The sequence below is a fragment of the Monopterus albus genome, unplaced genomic scaffold (genome assembly GCF_001952655.1).
Source record: "Monopterus albus unplaced genomic scaffold, M_albus_1.0 scaffold124.1, whole genome shotgun sequence".
NCBI classification, from domain to species: Eukaryota; Metazoa; Chordata; class Actinopteri; order Synbranchiformes; family Synbranchidae; genus Monopterus; species Monopterus albus.
The window spans coordinates 908,319-922,552 of record NW_018128004.1 but is presented as its reverse complement, the minus strand read 5'-3'; the positions used below and the strand labels follow the sequence as shown (position 1 = coordinate 922,552).

Below are 14,234 nucleotides of genomic sequence, written 5' to 3'. Positions count from 1 at the left end.
TGACCATCTATCTGAACATGTGGATGATAGACTGTACCACAAGAATCACAGTTACTTAGAAAAACACAGAGGATGGAGAGAGGGGGGAGGACCAGGATGACTACTTCAGACCTTTACTTGACCTCATACTCTTTCATATCCTCTGCTCACATGCAAAGATAGGTGGAATGGGAGGAATGCAGGGTATTGTGGCTGAGGAGGAGGGAGGGTGTAAACAACAGCGAAAGCGAGAGGGAGCAGAGGAAATGTAAGACGCAAGACTCCCTCCATTAACAGTGACATTTGTCCCTGTGGTCTCTGTTTCCTCAGTGCTACAATACATAAAAAGACAATGATGCATGTTAACTTTACTAATGAGAGAATTCTTGGTTCTCTCAGGGCCTCTAGCTGTTATTAAAGGAAATGAGGAAAGCATTCGGGATACTGGTGGAATAATCGTACAAAAAGGTTCTGACTCTCTCTTGTTTAATCACACTACCTGATACATTCAAAGCGTTTTGTTCACTGTGCACATAGTGTCATGAGATATGTTTATCAAAATTATATTAGCATCTGTTGTCTCTTTCACTTGGAAATGCTATACTCTGTTCACCACTGTAACAGAAAGCTATACTTCATGTAAACTGAGAGATGCAAATATATTTAGGGAAATAATTTGCCCGTTTCCCTGAGGCAAGAACTTCATGGATAAATACTGCTTTAACCAATTGGGTCAACATAAATGATAGGGTTTGCCTTCAGGAATACAGTTAAAAATGTGGATATTAGCAAATGACTACAAATTGTACGGTCTTTGTAAGGTTAGCAATGCAATGGATTTCACATTTAAATTGCCATACTAAAGCGATGCAATGGGGAATAGACTATTAATAATGTATAATTGTGCAGCAATTAAGGAAATGACCCATACCAATGAAAAACACTGGTATTTTCCTTTAAGAGCCATATTTATCTTCTGGACAGGATCTTTCCAGCAACATGATATATCCAGAGCACCCAGTCACATGGTCCCATAGCCCAGTCACCCTGGAGTTCTTGTTGCTAGAGAGACTGATGAAGTATAGAGCAGATCTATGTGTGGGGGGTGGGGGTATTTTGGAGGGTTGGAGATAGGGTATTTAGGAGAGGTCCTCCACATCTATATCTGTGTTACTAATCTAAATGCACAGCACATGGCTGCATTTTATGTATCTTTCATCAACAATTCTAATGAAACGCTCGTGTGCCAACTCTGACTGCCCTCGGTGTTCACCGGCTTGTATGCCCGACTGTTAACGAGCATGTTTGTGCACTCATGTCCCTGTGTGTTTGTGGAGTGGTGGAAGAAGGAAGGGGACAAATTTAGTGCTTTAACCCCAGACTGGAGGCAGTGGCCCTTTATCCTGCACTGTCCTACTTAACAGAGTGCTGTTCTTGGCTTCCGCCTGCTACAGCGCACCAGGACACACACATTTACTTCCCAACACTGGACAAAAACAACACAGAAAGAATCTGCTCAGACACATAACACACAGCCATGCAGTAAAGTCAGTTGCATTTGTTTATGCAGGCATATTCGTTACTGTATAACTATGTTTTATATTCACTCATTATCATTCGCTCCTGGAATACGAGCCGTTACAAACTGGCCTCATTTCAAAACAACATGATTTGATAATGATGCTTTCAGCCAGAGAACAACAAAAAGCACAGCAGTCTACGCAGATTTAAATACAATGGAGAGTGGGTATCCGACACTCTCCTGATTGCAGCACAGTTGGAGTACATAGTAGATCTTGTAAATTCTGCTTAAAAGACAGACTGTGCACCATGCAGATACGATTTGTTCCGATCAAATTGAAACATCAAAGCAGGCTGGATTTAATGTTGCTCTGAATTTCAGTAACACAGCCAATTAGAACTAAGTCAACGGGTTAGTCTGCCTTAAGCTGACCAATAGAGCACAAGCATCCCGCTTCACCTTGGAAACACACAATCCCAGGGTGCGTTTCCCTGCTGCCATGACAACCAAGAGGAGCTCTCCCTTGCTCAATCCTTCACTCTCTCCCTTGTGTTCTCTGCTGCTCTCTCTGTGTTTTATAAAGCCAGTCTACTAGCAGCATATGGTTCACAGAAACAACCAGGCTGCACAACTTGGAGGCACCAGTACACCAGACAAAGAGAATTGCTGTAAGCTCAATTAACATATAATGCTGCATTTGCAGTTCATGTATTAAGGAAAAGACTTTGACCTATCATTGTATGCTCATTTAGAGATCCTTTAGAAATGTGATAAAAACAGTTAAAACTGTCAATCTTGAAATATTTATTCAGGCAGACTTTCTCTCAGAGAAAAATATGGTTAATTCCTCAGCATTTAGGAGTGAGTGGAAGCAGCAAAATACATACATACAATATTATAATTATTACATTCTGAGAATTCATTGTGCTGTCTACTATGATGTAAGCACTTCAACACCGTCTGAGGTTTGGGGTTATGGACACTGTCACCTGGCTACAGCCACCCCACCAACTGGAGACTTTGGATGATGCACAGGAGTTGTCTGTTATTCAGAGGGGTAGCCAGAGTTTCATGTAGACATATGCCGATTTGGTTTGACTGGCCGATGCAAAAGAATCTGTTGATGTTATTATTTCTGTCTGTGTGTAAAAGTATAAGAAAGTTCAGACTGATAACTGACCCCTGTCAGTTGACAAAATATTGAGCATCTATCTTGAAAAGCCATTATAGCTACAAATAATTATTATGAACTACATATCTTTATAAAAGTTAAAATGGCTATCAAAATTTCCTGGAGCCCAACATGATACAATCAAACATCTTGTTTTGTTCAAGCAACAGTCCAACGCTCTGAAATGTTAAAATGGACAAAATGTTAAGACGAACAAAAGCCGTATATTTTCACATATGAAAAGCTTTACCAGGAGAATGTTTAGATTTTTATTTTGACAATAAATCATGAATATTTTTGCTGTAACAATAAACCGATATGAAACAGAAAATTGATCCAAGAGTCAGATTTATGGCTGCATCAATTGGAAAATCACAGATTCAAACCAAATGCGTTTTTTTTTTGTTTTGTTTTTTTTTTTAACAGTCTAAAATCGATATGGACCTAATAAACGATCTTTGGCGAGCTTTCTTTTACTTCTCACTGTGCTCCGATCTAGTGTAGTCCTGTGCACTTGGTATTATTTGTAGCGTGGTGCCCCATCCTGTTAACACACTCACATTGTGGGAACTCAGCCTTCCTCAGAGGGACTAGAGGCTGGTCACCACCATGTAAATCACTGAATTTTAGGTATAAGGTTAAGTATTAGGGTAAGAGTTAGGTGTTAGGCAAGTAGTAGTTATGGATAAGGTTAGGACAAGCTTTCAGGAAATGAATTTAAGTCAATGTAAAATCCCCAGAAGGAATGAAAGCACACTACTGTCTGTGTGTGTGTATGCGCGTGCATGCAGGCACCATCCCCTGCCAGCATTCAAACACGTCTCCTCATTAATGATGAAGATCTAGGAAAAATAGGTGCAGGAGCAAACAGTGCAGAACATTAAGCGTTTGTGTCAAGTAGCCTCTACCAGGAGTACCACAGACCTCTCTAGTATTAACGTTATAAATGCAACACAGTGATGAACCAACGGAAGCTACACAGTGCCTTGCAAAAGTATTCATACCCCTTGAACTTTTCCACATTTTGTCACAATACAGCCAGAAACTTAAATGTATTTTATTGGGATTTTATATGATAGACCAACACAAAGTATCACATAATTGTGAAATGGAAGGAAAATTATGTGTGGTTTTACAAATAAAAATCTGAAAAGTGGGGCATGCATATGTATTCAGCCCCCTTGAGTCAATACTTTGTCAAAGCACCTTTCGCTGCAATTACAGATGCAAGTCTTTTGGGGTATGTCTCTACCAGCTTTGCACATCTAGAGACTGCAATTTTTGCCCATTCTTCTTTGCAAAATAGCTCCAGTTCAGTCAGATTGGATGGAGAGCGTCTGAACAGCAATTTAAGTCTTGCCACAGATTCTCAATAGGATTTAGCTCTGGACTTTGACCGGGCCATTCTAATACATGAATATGCTTTGATCTAAACCATTCCATTGTAGCTCTGGCTGTGTGTTTAGGGTCGTTGTCCTTCTGGAAGGTGAACCTCAGCCCCAGTCCCAAGTCTTTTGCAGATTCTAACAGATTTTCTTCCAGGATTACCCTGTATTTAGCTCCATCCATCTTTCCATCAACTGACCAGCTTCCTTGTCCCTGCTGAATTGTGTTCAGGTTGATATGCAGTGTTAGGTTTCCGCCACGCATAACGTTTTGCATGTAGACCAAAAAGTAATTTTGGTCTCATCTGACCAGAGCACCTTCTTCCACACATTTGCTGTGTCCCCTACATGGCTTGTGGCAAACTGCAAACAGGACTTCTTATTACTTTCTTTCAACAATGGCTTTCTTCTTGCCACTCTTCCATAAAAGCCAGATTTGTGGAGTGCACAACTAATGATTGTCCTGTGGGCAGATTGTCCCACCTGAGCTGTGGATCTCTACAGCTCCTCCAGAGTTGCCATGGGCTTCTTGGTTGCTTCTCTGATTAATGCTATTTGCCCGGACTGTCAGTTTAGGCGGAGGGCCATGTCTTGGTAGGTTTGCAGTTGTGCCATACGTTTTCCATTTTCAGATGATGAACAGTGCTCGGTGAGATGCTCAAAGTTTGGGATATATTTTTATAACCTAACCCTGCTTTACACTTCTCCACAAATTTATCCCTGATCCGTCTGGTGTGTTCCTTAGTCTTCCTGATGTTGTTTGTTCACTAATATTCTCTAACAAACCTCTGAGGCCTTCACAGAACAGCTGTATTTATACTGAGATTGAAGCACACACAGGTGGACTCCATTTACCGAGATGCTCAAAGTTTGGGATATATTTTTATAACCTAACCCTGCTTTACACTTCTCCACAAATTTATCCCTGATCCGTCTGGTGTGTTCCTTAGTCTTCCTGATGTTGTTTGTTCACTAATATTCTCTAACAAACCTCTGAGGCCTTCACAGAACAGCTGTATTTATACTGAGATTGAAGCACACACAGGTGGACTCCATTTACCAATTATGTGAGTTCTGAAGGCAGTTGGTTGCACTGGATTTCATTTAGGGATGTGAGAGTAAAGGGAGCTAAATACACATGCACGCCACTTTTCAGATTTTTATTTGTAAAAAAAATCTTGAACACCACGTACCATTTTCCTTCCACTTCACAATTATATGATACTTTGTGTTGGTCTATCAACATAAAATTCCAATAACGTACACTTAAGTTTGTGGTTGTAACGTGACAAATTGCTGAAAGCACTGTACATTTTAGCTGCGAGGGCAGTTAGCTTGTGGCAATCAACAGTGGTAGTGTTAGTAGCTAACATTATGTTCAGAGTGCAGAGCATGCAGCACTTGTGTCAAATATACTGGGAGGAGTAAGACAGACCTCGCTAGTAACAACGTTACGAAGGCAACACACTGTTGAACCGACAAACAGGACAGTATGCTGCGAGGGCAGTCAGTCTGAGGCAAGAAACAGTGCTAGTGTTAGCAGCTACTTTCAGCTGATAATTCCACTATAGCTATAAGCTATTTCATTTGTAATGACACACACTTATTTTGTTGAAAATGTAGGATTTTGACAAATGACAGCAACTCAGACTGAGGCACACAATAACAAGTCAGCAGGATTTAAGTGAAAAATGCATTCCAACAGCTGGAGCTCTACTGTTGACAAGTGCCCACTGTTTACTGTTGTTAAAAAGAGTTGGCATCTTTTTGAGGTGGCGTTTTTTTTTTTTTTTTTTTTTAATCTATTTGGCTTGAAAATAGAAAATTGCTTGAAATACCGACTTGCTTTGAAGAAATACTGACTCTTTTTAATTTTACACCCTAAACATATACTTAGCTAAATTAAAAGTGAACATTTGCTGAATCAAAATCACTCTGAATCCTACTGCATCATAACATCACAAATTTTGCTGTATTGTTTTTGTATGTAATTGTGGACCATGTATCGAGATGGGTATCAAATCATGCGAGAGGGAGAGATACACAACCCTAATTCTTGCCAGCTTTCTGGGTCCAGCTTCCCAATTGTTAGGAAAGTTTAGACCATCAATGTAGCCTGATCTACTTGTCAGTGAAAGCTGAACAAGTACCTTCGAGGAGCCAGGTGAGCAGGAGGACAAGGAGACGTTTGAAAACACTTAACAAATCAGTTTACTGGATGTCTATGTTTACAAAGGAAGGAAAAGTATCCAAGAATGTTAAGTAAAATGATGCACGGTAAGGTACAGTTTTCACTGGAAAGTAAGAGTGGGATCTCCCTTGTTCTTTTATAATTCCCCATGGAATGAGCTAATCACTGAGAATTATGTAAAATATGAGCACTGACATATCAGCCAGTGTCCTGCCCCCAAGGGGAAGAAGTGTCCCCTTGAGATGAACACTCTCTTGTCGCTGGCAGTACTTACAGGACAAACCGGAGCATTTCCACAGTGACAAGACACAAAAAGGCAGAGGACTGCATGCAAGCATAAAGACACTGGGCCCTATCACTGCATGCTCAGCATTACTTCATCCTGCAGTAATGAAAACCAATGTTACTTGAGCCATATAATAAAGTACAACGACCAAAGCTCTACAACAATAGAAATGTTTCACTGTCGGATTTTATCATTAAAAAAAAATAAATAAAAAAAAACAAAGGTCTAAGAGTCTGATGAATTTCCATCACAGGATTGTGACGCTTTGTTTGTCAAAATCCCTGCATGGCTGGGGCACAGCAGATCACACCAAAGGGAGGAAAAAAACATCCTTGGCGACAAGTGAAATTCAGAGTGGTTGCACTACTATTTATAACCTGCCCAGTCTGCTTTGCAATGGCAGAAGGGGACAGAGGGAGACAAAGTGAGAGAGGAGAGCAAGAGGCAGACACACAGACAGAGGGTGGCCCATGAATTCCACGGCAGAGGAAAAGACCATTGTGTATTTTTTCCCTCTGACTGGGGCCCTCAGTAAATAGTGTACTGGGTAAGAAGGCAATAGTGGCAAAAAATGGCATGAATACAGTTTAAAAGAGAAGTGGCTGGCTCATTTGTATTATTGTGTCTACTCCTTTGTTGATAACTCTGCCAATGAAATGAAATTACTTGTATGAGAGATCAAGACCCTGAGGGTGTCATCACCAGAGTGGTGCACCGTGGTGATGATAAAGACAAGTTTATAGTAGATAGTAAACCTCTGGCTATTTCTTACTGGTACCGTACAACTGGCATGAACATGCCAGTCCATGGTCTCCTAACTGGGAAATCTGGCAACACACCAAAAAAAACTCCAAAAAACAGTAACAAACACATGCAAAATAAAATGAAGACTATGCTAGCTGTTAATTTTTTTTTAAACTGCCCTGATCTTGAGAGTTTTATTCCCAATTTAGAGACTGCTGTCTCATCTAACAATGTCCTACTGTTGCTACACATCAAGTATTGAATCTGTCACACCTCACATTACAATTGTAATTTCCCAAACAATCATTTATAAAGACCGCCATCACAGCTTTCAAACACTAGCAGCCAGGGTGAGGTAGGAAGGGTCCAAGTGTTGTTAGGGGTACATGGCAAAAATGCTACAGAAATTTTGTCCTCACTACATGTGTCTCCACCTCTTATCAATGAGCCCAGATACCATCTACACTGTGTTGCTTGAAAACTGCATCTGGACATCAGCATTTTTGATGGTGGTGATCAAGAATCACACTAGAGCATTATAGCATAGGAACCAAAAACTGAAAACTGTGCGGGCTCTATTTTCCAATGCAGAGCTATTTGGCTGTCAAATTCCTTTGCTAATTTTTATGTAGCCTTAGGACAGAAGTCAGTTATTAGTTGTGTTCCCCAGCACTGCTCAGGGAATGCCCAACATACAGTAGTTTTACATGCCTGATGGAAATGCAGACTTGTATGCGATAGATAGATGAAAAAATAAAATTAAAATTAAAAATATATATATATACTTTTTTTTCCTCTTTCTTTCAAGAATGAACAAGAATGAAGAGAAGAAGAAGAATTGTGTACAAGGGGAGATGCCATTTTTTCCTTTGACAGAATTACAAAAGCTTATTAGTCATCCTTCATGAAATGACTCGTTGTTGTCCACTATAAAACTTGCAATGAAATAGATACGTTATTCACTGGGATCGGTTTCATGTATGGTTAAATGAAAGTACTGCTGTTGCTGCCTTCAAGAATCCTTTCTCTGCACACCTCATCTATCAGACTTTTTTTGACAATCACAGACTACATTAAAACATTACAAGTCTTGTTTACTGGAATTTAAAGGACTCTTATATCGATGTTGTTTCCTATTGTAGATATGTAAATACACAAATATTCTTGATTGAGGGCCAGATTTGGTGCATGGGCCATTATTTGTCTACTAAGTATACTGTGCAGCTTACCATTAGGAAAAAAAAAACAGACAATTATGATAAAATAAAGACTCCATTGCACACAGTATCATCAGACTCTTCATTTGCAATCAGTGCCAAAAAAACAGCAGCAAAGTACAATACATGCTACAGTATATAATATCTACCCCTAACCAAAGCAACCATATGAACATGAGTATTTATGTCAAGTGTTGCCCAGAGGAAAAAGAATGCCTAACCTGGAAATGTTTAATAGCTTACACATAGAAAGTGTAACCATGTGTCTGTGCGTGGAGCAGTGCTCAGCCCACCAAGCTGCACCACAGCACATTACAGCCAGCAACATGAGACATAACCTGTCTAAAAAAGGCAACAGTAAGAAGCAAAGTCAAGAATACCCATCTCCCTAGTGCATGTGCTGAGCACGGTCATAAAATAATGCTAACCTGGACCAGAACAAGTGGTGCCAGCATACCTCTTGTTGATGGGCTTCTCATCCTTCTTGTAGGGTTTGACAAACCACTTTCCGATGCGAACAAAGCTGCGATTCATGAGGCAGCGCTCCAGCAAGTTGTGGATGGCTTTGAACAGCAGCGTACGACACTCGTAGGAAAGGCCGTTCTCCCACAGCCCATCATCCTCAGCTAAGAAAAAAAGGAGGGAGAGAAGAGGAAAACATCAAGTTTGAGCCTTTTTTTAAAACAGCAAAAACTCTTTCAGGGGCATGCAATGCCAATCTGAGTACCACAAAAACTGAGTTTACAATGATGGTGTATGTTGTTGCTGTGGCTGGTAGAAGCGCACTCGATAAGATGGCACAGTCACTGAGGAGCACCAACTGTCATGGCAAAACTACTGTCACATTATACTGTTGCACAAACATTAAGCTTTAAAGTTAAGGTTATTTTATTACCACATTTTACCTTAAAGCTACAATATGTAACTTAAGGCAGCGTTAGCATGAAATTCCAAACCATCCCACTCTGCTCTGAACAGCCCTCCCTCTCTACTCTACGCTGCTCTGCTACAATCTGCTATGCTCCACCACTCTCTGCAGAGCTCTTCAGATATTTGTCATTATGAAATTACAAGAAATGAGAATGCAACACAACCTACAGATCTAGCAGAAATCGTTGAAAATCTCTGATTGGTTAGAGAGGTCAATCCTGCTCAAAGCCTTTTAGAAGCTAATATCTGCACTGCTGCCTGTGCTGTTCAATGAGTCTGAGAATGTTTATGCATTAATTTTTTTAACATCCTAATTTCAAAAATTGAATTTGTTTCAAAAATGCAGTTTAATATGAGAAAACTCCAATATACTATTGTAAAATTGAGGCTCAACAATCTCACCCACTAGACACACTCAGAGAACTCAGTCCTATAAATGACATTATAAAATCGCCTTCCAATCTGAGAATCTTTTTAAGCATCTATGTAATGAACTGAATAGTACATCAGACACACAAGGTAACTCAGAATAGGAACTTGTGCATTTCACTTGGAAGAAGAATGAGTGAAGCAAAAGTCTGATAAGGTTACTCTCCAGCAATCTTATGAGCACGACAAGCTATTCTCAAGCACTTGCCATTTAACACCCTTTAAACACCCTAACACAGACATTTTACACGTTATGGAATGCAAAACAGTAAAGAATATCTAGAATGACATCTGGAAATTATATCACATAAAGATGGCAAATATGTAAATGCAAACAAGACTGTGCTCACTGAGACAGAGAGGGAGGTTAAGTAGAAACCTGCTGTTTGACTGCAGAGGTTTCAGGTGCTATCTGCTCTGCTGTGTTACCACATTTGAGGACTTTAGTGAAACACAGATTCATCGTTTAATAGTGGTTTGTTTTCAGCGCAGCCAGGAAACAAAAGGAAAATTCTTGTCATTCTGCAGAAGAAGATAAGGCACTGAAAAATTTGGCAAATGCTCAGTAAGTTGAGGTGTAATTAATTAGCTCACGAGATGAGACGATACAGTATATTGGGTTCACAAGAACGAGACAAGACAATATTTTAACACTATTTTAAAGAAATCTTCAATAATGAAATAAATGACTGGAAACAGTCTTTTATTTGACTGAAAGTCAAAATGCAAAACAGTGCAGGTGCATTTTGAAATGTTTTAACTAATCATCTTGTAATGAACGCAACTTTATTTCTACTTTCTGAGGGCAAATTATCATATGTAGTAAAAGGTCAAAGTGTTTGTCATATGCACAGTTAGGAAACGTGTTTCCCTGTACAATGAAATTCTTACTTTGCTGTCCACATGAACGAACAAGTGAAATATAAAGTAGATGAGTAATAACAAATCGGCAGAAACAAAAATCTAAGGCACTTTAAAGCAGCAGGTGAAGGCCTGCCAGTCAGAAAGTCCAGGAGCCAGTCATAGAGGGTGGGGTGCAGACCCAATGTGGACAGTTTGTGGGTGAGTTTGTGGGGGACAACTGTGTTGAAGGCGGAGCTGTAGTCAATGAAGAGTATCCTGATGTAGGAGTCTCATTTTCCAGGTGAGAAAGGTGGTTGGGTCTTAAAGCAGCTGGGAACGATGCTCTGGCTGAGAGAGGTTGAAGATGGTGGTGAGAACATCAGTCAGCTCGCTGCCACATGCTCTTCTTGGGAAGGGGGATGATGGTTGTGATCTTAAAGCAGGTGGGAACAATGCTCTGGCTGAGGGAAAAGTTGAAGATGGTGGTAAGAACATCAGCCAGCTCGCTGGCACATGCCCTGAGAGCCCTCCCAAGTATGTTGTCCGGTCCTGCTGCTTTGCGGGAGTCGATCTTCCTCAGAACTTTGCATACCTGGCCTGGTGAGACAGTTAGAGGAAGGATGGTGGGGGGTTGGACGGTCCAGGTGTGTGCGTGCTTCCTCTCTGTGCTGTAGCTGGAGGTCTCAAAGCGGGTGTAGGTGTCTGCGGAGCTGGTGTTGCTGGTGGTGGTCCTGTAGTCTGTGATGTGCTGCAGGCCTTGCCACATCCGTCTGGAGTCAGCAGTAGAATAGAAGCCATTCAGCTTCTCTCTGTACTGCCTCTTGGCCGCTGTGATGGCTTTCCTCAGCCTGTACTTTGCAGCTTTGTACTCCATCTCATCGCCTGATCTGAATGCATGAGAGCGAGCACGCAGCATGTGGCATACCTGACTGTTTATCCAGGGCTTCTGGTTGGGGAACCTCCTAACTTGTATGGTGGACACAATGTTGTCTATACCCGGTCACATACTCAGCATTATCCTGTACACTGACAGAAAAGTCCTCCGAGGTGGCTGCAGCTTTAAACACATCCCAGTCTGTCTGGGCGAAACAGTCCTGCAGGGTGCCTTCAGTCTCTGGGGTCCAGAGTTTAATTTGTTTGGTGACAGGGTTTGTTTGTTTCAGTCTTTGTCTGTAAGCTGGATACAGGAACAAAGAAATGTGGTCCGAGCGGTCAAGGTGGGGGCGGGGTGCGGCCCTGTATGCACCACGGATGTTACTGTAAACATGATCCAGAGTGTTCTTGCCCTGGGTGGGAATGTTCACATGTTGGTAATATTTGGGAAGTACAGTCCGTAAATTGCACTAATTAAAATCGCCTGCAGCAATAAATGTAGCATCAGGGTGAGCCGTCTCTAGCACGCTGATGACGTCGTGGAGTTTGCTGAGAGCCGTCGAGGGACTAGCTCTTGGGCTAACATACACAGCAGCCAGAAACACGGCAGTATGCTCTCTTGCTAGATAACAGGGCTGGCATTTCAGCAATAAAAACTCTACGTCTGGCGAACAGTGCTTATAAACAGTCTTCCACACCATGAGTTATTGATAAACATACACACACACACCGCCAAGTGCAAGCTTTTAGCCTAGCATGGAGCCCTCCTCTCTTGCCCCATTTGCGTCTCCGTATCGCTGTCCGGGGGTCAGCCTGCTCACTCGTGCCTGGTGCTTCGGGGCCTTTCCGGAGGTGATGGTGATTGTTGTTGTTGTTGCGGGAACGAACAATAATTTGTAGCTCCGGTGGTATGAAACCAGTAAATTCCCAGTGGCTGTGTGAGTTGGTGATATCCAGCAATGTCTGTCTGTTGTATGTTAGCAGTGCATGACATTTGTGCACTGCAGAAAGGGTAAAAAAAAAAAAAAACACACACACACACACAAAAGAAGAAAACAAAGAAAACGCCGGCATTCGGGAGTGGAATGCGCAAACACGTCTGCCTCGGGGGCGCCATGATGACAACAATACGCAGTGCTGTAAAAGGTTTTGCCAAAAACTCAACTGGCTGGCTTCTCTCCTGTATGATTTTAGAGGAGTCTCTTTAGAACTTATAACATGAAGGTCATGAAATAGGCCACCATTAATGCACCACAATGACACACCATGCATTTTCTTTAGTGCTGGATGTTAAACGTTTGTTTTTGTTTTTGTTTTTTTTAATCTATCAATGCCAACAAACTCGTAGAATTGGTGCTAAGGCAGAGTAGGCCAAATTAGCAGCATAGCTAACCAAAACACAATGGAAACTCATGGCCTGGAAAAGTGAACATGGCCATATCACACTCCCTCTGCAACCCCTCACCACCTCACCAATGCAGCCCTGTCCCTTAAAACACAGCAGGGAGTTTCATTTTTGCCGGACTAATGTCAAGGCATCATTTCACTCCATCATACTCACCTGGTTCTGTTTGTCTCATGATATCAGTACATGCTTTTGCTGCGACATGAAATAACGGCAAGTTTTAATATCACACTTTGTCACTACCAATGTGGAGACCAAACCTGCACCCTTGGTTTCACTGAGTTGCTCCTTGCAACTCAATATGTTTCAGCCTCCCTCCAGTTACAGCATTGTGACACTGTCGCATATGACATAACATGTCTGATGTAGCTAAATTCAGAAACAAACAACAGCAAAAAAATGCTACCAAATTTTGCCTGACCAATAATGACAATCCAGTTCTGTGTCAGTGCCCCTTGATGCTATGATGTTTTTTTTTTCCTTTTATTGGTTTTTCTTTTGTGTTGTCATACAAGCAGAGTTTAACTAACAGACAGCAACTGCCTTTTGAGTTTCTGTTCCACACCTGCAAAGAGTTGAACTGTAATAAGTCTGTGTTAGACTCACATCACTGTAATTATTTGCTTAATATGGCATTATTAACTAAAACAAGTCACACATCAAACTGGACCAAGCTGTTCAGGATAAATATATGTAATGTCACACCCATATTCAAGTTGGTTTCTAAATCACACTCTGTGCTGGACTGAATACTGGCCTAATCTCATTAACAGCTGGTGCTCCCATCTTAGAGCACCTTAAGCTCCTTTCAAGTCTCAAGCAAACATCTTCCCAAGTGTGTTGTCTGCCTGAGAACGGATAAAATAAATGCCGGGTGGGACCCACCTTTCATGTCAGCTTGACGTGAAACAGCTAAGCACAAGTCAGCCCAGAAGCAACTTAATCAAAATGTAATGAATTATTAAGTGAACCCCTGGATTGCTCTTGTAATAGGTGAAGTTTATATTTAGAAGATTCCAAGGGACATTACACTGCTTTCATTCATTGAACAAGAGAGACACCACAGGCCCTTTGCCAGTCTGCCAAGTTTGTTTAAGGGGATGCTGAGAGCGTAGATGTTTTTCCTGAGTTTAAGCATATAGCCAATTTTCTATTAAAATTTAACAGCAATAGCAGAATTACAACAAATCAAGAACAGTAAAGAAAAGCTACCCAATTTTCTAAAAAAAAAAAAAAAAAAAAAAAAAGACGGGGGGAAT

General features: G+C 41.2%; 1 protein-coding gene across 1 annotated transcript in view; it reads right to left on the bottom strand.

The window, feature by feature from the left end:
• med13a (mediator complex subunit 13a) overlaps positions 1–14,234 on the bottom strand; it is a 96,508-nt gene that overhangs the window by 61,570 nt on the left and 20,704 nt on the right. Inside the window, exon 3 of the mRNA XM_020612404.1 lies at positions 8,953–9,121. Coding sequence (XP_020468060.1) covers positions 8,953–9,121 — 169 coding nt within the window. The remainder of the gene's footprint in view (positions 1–8,952; positions 9,122–14,234) is intronic.